The sequence below is a fragment of the Hoplias malabaricus genome, chromosome 3 (genome assembly GCF_029633855.1).
Source record: "Hoplias malabaricus isolate fHopMal1 chromosome 3, fHopMal1.hap1, whole genome shotgun sequence".
NCBI classification, from domain to species: domain Eukaryota; kingdom Metazoa; phylum Chordata; class Actinopteri; order Characiformes; family Erythrinidae; genus Hoplias; species Hoplias malabaricus.
The window spans coordinates 33,448,932-33,458,009 of NC_089802.1; the positions used below are offsets into that span (position 1 = coordinate 33,448,932).

Consider the following 9,078-nt stretch of genomic DNA (forward strand, 5'->3'; position numbering starts at 1 on the left):
TATTTTGGTGATCTGGGTGGTCCAAAAAGTTAAAATGAGGAACGCTTCACGATTTTGCGTGTCATCCTTGCGCCTCTGACCGAGCGATCTTCGCGCTTAAGTGTTTCACAATTCCCGCCTCTCTAGTGCTTCTCATTGGCCTGTTTCAACTTGGCCTGTTTCAATTGTTTCAATTCCTGCTTCAATGATTGGCCCGGAGACGCAAACAAAGTGCGTCATTGAAACAGTGGGATGTGTTAACGCCGATGGCTGTCTGACAATGGCCACACATTGAAACTGTGGGAGGTGCTAACGACTGATTGGCCGACGGCTGTGTGATACTGGTTCCTCATCGAAACTGTGGGATGTTCTAACGCCTGATTGGCCGACGGCTGTGAATGTTTCAGGGGGCGGGCCTTACAATGGCTCCTCTAAAACGAGTCGCTTCGTTCTCTTTTTCTCAGTTCTACAGCGAACAGACAACGATTAAAAGGTAAGTGCTGCTTCTCGTTCATTGCTTAGACTTTAGTAAGACTTTTACGATTTGTGTTTGGCGTTTAAAGATTAAGGTAGCAGCGTTGTTGGTGCGTGTGTCGTTGTATACAGCGCAGCGTTCAGTAAACGGCCTGTGTAAACACTGTTTTATGTTTATAATCTCCTTTTTCTCAATTAAATTACACCGATTTTATAAAATGTAGTAAAACTGTAAGTGTTTGTTGTAGGGAATGTGTTCTGGTAACGTTAGATTTCGTTGTAGGTTTGTTAAACGTGTTTAACAAGTGTTTACAATTGTGTTTACGTGAATAAATGATATTTCTTGGAATCCCAGACGTTAAACTATTCATCAGTATAACGTAGGCAAAACATCTGAGTTGTTTTTGTTGTTGTTTAGTGATAAAATAAGCAATTATAAGTGTTAGGTGTACAAAACCCATTAGATGTTGTTGTTTACTGATTAAAATATTATATTAAAAGCATCAGGCTTAAAAAACATTAGTTGTTTAGTATTAAAATAGTCAGTCATATGTATTAGATGTATAGTTTTAAAATATTGTATGTGTTAGGTGTACAAAACATTGACAAGTTGTATGAAAGAGACCATTTCCACTAATGCCAGCTTCTTTAAACCTCTTCTCTGTGTGTAATCATGTGTTTTGTGGATCTGTTTACCAATTTAATATTAGTTTAATACAAAGAAATGATCCCTTTTTTTCTTTCTGCAGTGTGCCTCTTAAATGCATGAATTTATGTTGTCCTGTCTTTCTATTGTTATGCTTAACAAGCCATTATGGACCCATTCAGAGGGAGTCATTCATCATTATCAGCTGCCATTAACACATCACAGCTATTATCATCATGTTATGTGTTACATTAAGTAGAGCTTTCAGTTGATTGCTTATAGTACTTATAAACATTTAGGTCAGCTGTGAGTTTTAACACCTCAGCCCCCTGCCCCTCTACTGTTTTGTATTTGAATAAGATGATCTCTGGGTCTGAATGTTGGTCTGATCTTTTTATTTTTGTCTTAAAATATTGTTTTTACAGAATGGATTCCCGACCGGTGTTTCGCTTCGAGGCAGACGGTGAGGTCACCCTTCGACCCACACCCGAAGCAGTTCAGGCAGCGAGAGAGAGCTTGCCCGGTGTCGGATCTGGTGCGTCCCGCCAGGCCCAAAACCCCAAGACTGTCTTGACAGAGGCCAGGAGGAGAGTGGTGGCCGGAGGAGGAAATCCGTGGGATAGCCAGCTGCTGGCCAGCCAGAGTGCTCTTCAGTTTGGCCGGTACCAGGGGAAACCCTTCAAGTGGCTGCTGGAGAATGACCTGGGCTATGCAGTCATGGTCCTTTCTGGACACCAAACGGAGCGCGAGTCTGGAAACAGATGCGACACTCCACTGATGAGCAACAAAGACGCACTGCTCCAGTACGCCAGCTCCTTCCCTGAGGTTGCTCATGCCATTCAGCGACGTAAGGGACGGGATACGCAGGCGGACGACTGTCTGGTGGGCTTTGGAACTCACAAGGGAAACACATACAAGGAACTTTATGAGTCCAAAGACAAGGAGAAAAGGAGGTGAGAGCACATTTTCATTTACATGTTCTATATGAGTACGTAGGGTGTGTTCATGTTGGTTTTACTATTAGAAGCAGTAAGAAATTAATTAATTGTAATTGTTTTTTTATTTTTTGACAGTTATGTCCAGTGGCTTAGGGTTCAGTCATGCAGGCGTGGGACAAAGATGGAAGCTCTTCAGATATACATACAGAAGAGGGATGCTGAGCCGACACAGCAGGGGCCCCCTTCCTCTCAGTCTGCCACTGCAACGTCCACCCCTCTTCCGGAGTCTTCACCCAGAGAGTCTGCACACCCTTCAGGTGAGTTTTAACAGCATTAGTTCAGGTCATCAAGCACATTCTATAGTGTGAGCTCAGCTTTAATTGCTAATTATTTGTCTTTTTCAGAACCCACAGACGAGGAAGTGCTGGCATCTGCCATGGCGATGGAGACATCAGGTTTGTCCTCTCTAAACTCTGATGCTTTTGTGTAAATAACAATACATTTGAAACACGGTTAATGTGTGATAACATTTTGTTGTATGTCATGTGTTATCTAGACCTCGAAAGGTGATGCTGGAGGGGTCACGGTAAGTGGCGTGGCCCGTCGAACACTGTAGTACTGGAGACTTTAGTTTGTCACTGTGCACGTCCTGTCCGAGTAGTAGTAGTAGTATGTCCTGGTGGTTTTTGACGGTCTGCTTACTTGTTTATGCTTCTCTTTCATCAGCCCCTCAATCACCCGTCCCGATGACCTCCCCTGCCCGCGCGAGGCAGAGTGCCGCAATGACGCCTCCCCAACCAGTGACCCCGAGTCGTTCGCCGAGGATAGCCGCTCAGAAGAGGGATGCACCCCGTGCGTCTTCCGAGGTGAGATCACTGTGCCCGCAAATTGTTTTGCTTATGTTTATAAGAATGTACTCGTGAACACATACTGACGGTCATGTCTTCTGTAGGGTCCTGTGCTTCCAGTGAGCTGGAAACATCACCTTCCAAAGGAGCAGCACGAGTGGATCAGCCGTGCCATGTTCAAGAGGGATGCTGCAGGGAGAGCTGTTCTAACCGAGCAACTCCGGATGTGGTGGTTTCCTCCTCCTCCGCGTCCTGTCCTTCACCAGCCTCCGGCTTCCCCCGCTGCCTTCTTCACCCGGCCCTTCTGCATTTGGATGCCCTACCGTATGTGGGCGTTCAGGCTGTCGTGCCAGCAGCCCGAATGCCTTCGCGCTGCTCATCGCTTGACGGCGTGCGGCTTGTACAAGACGGTCAGGAGGGTGCTCGACTTGGACGGCTGGTACTACTTGGCCACGGAGTACCTCGAGTGTCGTCGCTGTCACAAGAAGGTGGCGGGATGGTCGCGGGACGTCTTGGAGCAGCTGGATCCTGCGCACCGAGCGTTGTTTCCAGCCATTCTCACGTACAGGTACGCACGCACACAGTAGTTATTCTTCGAATGTGCGTCAGCCGCTGAAGCCAGTTTCTTGATCTAAACGTTTGTGTATGTGTTTGACAGGTTGTCCTGTGACGTGAAAGTGGTCCGGCTGATGCGCGAGCGGTCCCTCGGCAACAGCGTCACTGCGCTGTACCACAAGCTTAAGGAGCAGCACAGCGAGACCTGGATGACCAACACGATGCGCTACCTTGCGGTGTGCAAGAAGTTCCGGGTCCCTGGTGCTGCGGCACAGAGTTTGGAGGCACCGCCGCAGATGCTGCCTATTCCCTCGCCCCACTGGCTCCTCACTGTCCACGCAGAGGACATCCGATCGAGGATCAGCGAGATGAAGGCCAGGATCACCTCTGTTTTTGGATCGGTCTTAAAGATGGATTCAACAAAGAAGGTAAGAGATTTTTTTAAAATCCATTATATTGTGTTAAAGTATAGCCAAGCGCTAGGGTGGACGCAGTACCCTGACGCTGTATGTTTTTGTTTTTGTTCAAGGTGACAAAGAAGCTGGCTGGAGATGCCGCTGGGACAGCGGCCTGGGCCACCAACGTGGGGAATGAGTTCGGGCAGGTCCTCATGTCTGTGCTCACGTCCCACGAGGGAGACGGGCTGCTGCCCATGGCAGCGGGGCTGATGGGGCGCTACCGTGACGCTGGAGTCCCTCCGCCCAAGCTCATGTACGTGGACAGGGACTGCTGCTCTAGAACGGGGAGATCGAAAGTGGCTGCCATGTTCCACGAGTGGGAGGAGCTCGTCGTCAGACTGGACGTGTGGCACCTGATGAGAAGATTCTCCGTGGGAGTCACCACGGACAGCCACCAGCTGTACGGCATCTTTATGGCGAAGCTGTCTGCCTGCATTTTCGAGTGGGATGCCGGGGACGTGGCTCGTCTGCGAGAGGCCGTTCAGACGGAGCTGAAAGGGAAGGGCATCACGCACTCGACAGAGGACGAGCTCACCGCCAAGCTGAGCGCAAAGCTGCTCGCTCGGCACTGTCGCCGTCGCACACGTGGGGCGCGGGAAACCAAGCAGCTCATAGATCAGCTGCTGGTGGCTTTTACTGACGTGAAGGACACGATGGGCATCCCCCTGTTGGACAAGGAACGGATGGATGTCATTTGGGACACGCAACGGCAACACCTCGATTGCATCCAAGATCCTCCTGGAATCCAACTGTACACCAAGACGGGGCAGGTGACGAAGGGAGGGGTCGTTCTTCCCGTGTACCGCTGTGCGCGTGGTTCCACATCCCTCGAGTCGTTCCACCTTCACCTCAGCCATTTCATTCCTGGTGAGTTTCTTTATTTTTCTTCTTCACTTTGTGATTGTATGCATGTGACTTCATGGTGGAGTGATTTTTACATATGTTTTCTTTGCCCTACAGGCAGTTCTGCCAATGCCGAGAACTTCCAGGCATACCTCCTGGAAGGGCTGGTGAGGTGGAACGAGGACCGCGCTTCATCAGCCGTGAACCGGTCGGAGCAGGTGCTGCGGTGTTACACTGGCCACATGCAGCACGCGCTCAACCAGCTCAGTGAGGAGATGCTGGGCTGTAAACTGGTGGAGGACTACACCAAGCCCAGAGAGTACACAGGTAACGTTTTTGAACGCGAATCATCGTGCTGTAACCATATAGCCGATCTATTTTCATTCGGCACAAATAGCCACTCTTATTAAACTGCTGTGTGATCGTTTGCGTTTCAGGTGAGCTGATCGGTGTCGAGTACCTCTTCTCTCAGCAGTGCAAAGAGCTGAGGGACGACATCGGCCGGGACCCGGATGCCCCCGACGGCACCCCCGACGACCTGTCGGAATGGGAGGACGAAGGATTCGGTGAAGCTGAGTCCTATGTCGGAGTGGACAATGACCCCACCGTTGACCCTCTGTCATTGGATGATCCCGTCCCGAAGGTGGCTGAGGCCGAGGCTGCGGCATCTCCTCCCGCAAAGTCAGAAGACGCTTCCGCAGACCCGGTCCTCCCCTCTCAAGAACCGGAAGCAGAAGAAGTAAGTGCTTTGTTTTATACATGTGAGCGTTTAACCATACATGGAAAAGGGAGCACGATTAACCTGAACGTCTGTCTTGTCAGGTTTTCAGAGGGCCGGACGGAGCGCCAGGATACGAATGCGTGGTGAGGCTGGCCAGGTACCTGGTGGACTTGCGCGACGAAGCCTGTCTCTCTGAGAAGCAGGTCGCCGACATCGTCGCCCTTTGGAACCGTCTGCCGGACGTCGACAAGCAACGTGTCTCTTACCAGCCGAGGCACAGGGAGCGGCTGCTTCAGGGACGCTTTAAGGCCAGCCATGCAAAGTCCACGGTCTCCAGCGGGGTCGAGAGCTTAAAGCGGTAGGTTAATCATACTCCTGGACAAAGAATTTAATGCTGCGTGATCTGTGCTGGCACATTTATGTTTAATAACGTGTTCTGTATTATTCTGTTTCTCCCAACAGCTGCTTGTTGGGTGAAGGAACGGGACCTGCGCAGTGGCCAGATGCAAGCCGCCTTGTGGAGGCCATTTGCTTGGAGCTGTGTGACGTTCACCCTCATGGCCGAAGGGTCGCTGGAGCGAGGGTGAACCGCTGGGCTGCGATCCTGCAGGACTACGGCAGGATCAGGAGGCTGGTACTGAACAGCCCAGGTCTCGTGCAGGCGACGTCGCTTCAGCTGTACGAGATCAACCAGCGCACCCTCTCTGTGTGGTAAGACTTTTAAGCCGACTTTTATTAACATCAATGCTAGGAACGCTCTCTTCCAGCAAGCACTGAATAACACTGTTCTCTCTTTCTTTTTCTTTTTTTTTTTTAAAGGCACAACAGCATCCAGAAGAAACAGGAGCAGACGGTGTTGGCGATGGAGATTCCGTTGCCCAAGCCGAGCCTCACAGCTGCCGTTCCGTTGCCGCAGCCTAGTGAGAAGGTGCCGGAGGAGTACCCTAGGACCTTTTCTTTCCCCACTCCTCCGGACCTGTCGGGGCAAGCGGCACAGCGAAGACGGCCTGCTACCGCAGCTCCTGCGTCTGCTCCGCCGGTGCAACTGCCACAGCCTCCGGCTTCCGGAGGAACTGTACTGTTCCTTCAGCCTTCGGCACCTTTGACGAACCAGCCGGCACTTCTCTTGCTTCAGCCGGCGTCTCAGCCATTCCAGCCGACCCTTATGCCAGGACCTCCCCAGCCAGTACAGCCGACCCAGCCAGCTCAGCCCGAGAGAAAGTGGAGCAGGACAACAGAGTGGAGGAGACGGAAGGAAGCGGAAGCGTTGAGTAAACATCAGGGTTGTTCCACGCTTCCTGCCAAGTTCCACCAGCAAACCCACTACAGATGCTCCAGCTGTGGCCAACCAAAGACTAGGGAGTTCGGACATAGCAGGATAGGCAACAGGTCATTCTGTGCCACTGCTGAAGGAAAGACGTTAGAGGAGTGGCTGGCTGAGCAAGAGGAGCAGGGGGACCGCTGACTTTTTTTTTTTCACATGGACGCTGGTATTTGCAACAGCAGTACATCCACGTACATCTCTATACACACAATTTCACGCACAATCCACTGTGTAATTCAGACTTGCTACTTAACCTGCATATGTACTTATCAATACTGTACTTATATATAGGATGTGATGAGACCTTTTGTAAATAAATGAGCCCTTCTTATTTATATGCAATTGTTGCGAACGTTTTCACAAACTTGGAAAACATAAAGTACTTTTATAAGCTTGTAAATAAACCAGTTAAAATGTATTAACGTTTCTCGTGTCGCTCAATAAATGTATAGTATTTTACCATTGACAAAGCTCACACTAATACTACTGAAAACATACAATGTTTATACATGCACTAAAAAGCACATGTTGGAGTGTTTACGAATTCAAAATGCCCCAGTTCTATTGGTGTCTGCCTTGGCCACTGAGAGCCCACCACATGGCTACTTAGTCCAGAGTTGCTCCTCCTCTTAAGAGGGCAACGGCAGAGCAGAGGGGACGTGGGGCCCGCCGGTGCCCCGCGGACCCTTTGCTTTGGTTTTTTCTCACGTCCGACGCCCTGGAGCGTGTCCTCGGCCGGTCAAGAGACCCACGGTGGCGTCTTTGGGCCGGATCGGGTCGCGGGCCTTCGCGGGGGGGCCGCAGAGAACATTGGGTGGGGTCTTTTGCGCAGGGGCCATGCTAATCTTCTCTGTATCGTTCCAATTTTAGTATATGTGCTGCCGTAGCAAGCACGAACAGGCTGTCTCCACTGCCCACATTTATAAACAGTACATAGATTTTGTATTACATCTGGGGTAATTTTCTTATATTTCATGGAAACAAATCTGTGTGGGGATATCTTTAACACAGTTATCCTACACTGATATCCCAAAGAAGACATAATGGCTTAAATTGTTAACCTTTATTTGGTTCAGATGCAGTTTCTCCAGGGGCAGTCTGGGACATATGCTGAAAAAGGCTTTGACTGGCTCTGACTGGTTGCTTCTCCATGATGTAATCACCCTGTGGTCATTCTTCACATACCCACCCCCACTCCGGCTGAGTTGCTCCCCCACTCACTTCGCCTGGAGAAGGAACAAAGACACACACTCTCCTTTGTCCTAGAAAAGAGCTAGAAAAGACTCAAAGAATGGTTGTATACGCCGCCAAAGCCTCTGAGAAAGACTGTCGAGTGTTGTCTGTGTAACCCGGAAGTGGCAGGAGCAATGTGTACTCAGACAAGAGTTCCCAGAACAATACAAGCCTCCAGGACCCTATACAAACAAAAAGGAAATGTTAAATGTTTCAAATTCAACCCATAATGTCATCTTTGGTTATTCTTTAATCTTACGACTTTCAAGTCCTAACACATTCTCTGGTCCTGGGCATTCAGGAGACCTAAGACAGACAGTGTCTTGTGTATCACGGGCTAGCTCTGTATTACTATTCAGTCACAAGCAAATATAACAACAAAAAATGGGTACACATAAGTCACAAATGTCCATTTCTAAATTTACATTGTAAAATAGATTATTTTCTTTTAGGTTGCTATTTATTCTACAAAAAAAATCTGAATCAGAGGCAATTTAAAGTATTGAAAATTAAGAAAACACACATTCAAAAAAATTTGGGGGTTAAGAAAGGGTTAACAATCCCAAATTTAAACATTTTTTTTTATTAAATTTGAAAAATGTGTCACTGTGTTGGTTGTTTACTGTTGTATATTCTGCAATTTGAACACTGGAGTACTTGATGAGTCACTGTCTCAGTGGCAGAAAAAAAGAGCAATGCATTCTGGGATATCTGACTCTACAGAACTCACGTTCACAATATCTGAAATTTACACCTGAACTGTGATATTTTACTACACTGGGTTTTGTGTATAATTCACATTTTATTAGCATGTGCACTACGTAGGGATCAGGGACCAGAGACACAGCCTTAGTTTTAATATAAGGCTTTTAGAACAGCTTTAATTTTTTTATATTCAAGTACATCATTTTTGATGTTCACTTGAGGTGATCACAAACAGAAAAGAGGAAAGCTTATTTCTAATTCTAATTCCAATAATGAAAAGATTCCTTTCTGCAGGTGGCGGTAAGGAGGAATAATGTCGTATTTCCCGCCGCCCTCAAACACTGAAGGAGAATT

The 9,078-nt window shown here is 48.5% G+C and overlaps 1 protein-coding gene and 1 pseudogene across 3 annotated transcripts; one reads left to right on the top strand and one right to left on the bottom strand.

Moving 5' to 3' along the window:
* Positions 1–2,308: 2,308 nt before the first annotated feature.
* Positions 2,309–7,133, top strand: LOC136692517 (uncharacterized). Of its 3 annotated transcripts, XM_066665995.1 has the most exons (12): positions 2,309–2,354; positions 2,442–2,492; positions 2,594–2,623; positions 2,764–2,903; positions 2,990–3,453; positions 3,544–3,868; positions 3,970–4,765; positions 4,859–5,068; positions 5,179–5,480; positions 5,564–5,820; positions 5,925–6,173; positions 6,282–7,133. In XM_066665995.1, the coding sequence occupies exons 4-12, from the start codon at positions 2,784–2,786 to the stop codon at positions 6,925–6,927; spliced, it is 3,369 nt and encodes a 1,122-aa protein (XP_066522092.1). In that variant the 5' UTR covers positions 2,309–2,354; positions 2,442–2,492; positions 2,594–2,623; positions 2,764–2,783; the 3' UTR covers positions 6,928–7,133. The 3 variants fall into 3 exon arrangements, with proteins under 3 accessions (XP_066522092.1, XP_066522093.1, XP_066522094.1); XM_066665997.1 differs by lacking the exons at positions 2,309–2,354; positions 2,442–2,492 and having other exon boundaries at positions 2,566–2,623; XM_066665996.1 differs by lacking the exons at positions 2,309–2,354; positions 2,442–2,492 and having other exon boundaries at positions 2,535–2,903.
* A 477-nt stretch (positions 7,134–7,610) lies between these two features.
* Positions 7,611–7,680, bottom strand: LOC136692999 (U6 spliceosomal RNA; annotated as a pseudogene).
* Positions 7,681–9,078: the final 1,398 nt, after the last annotated feature.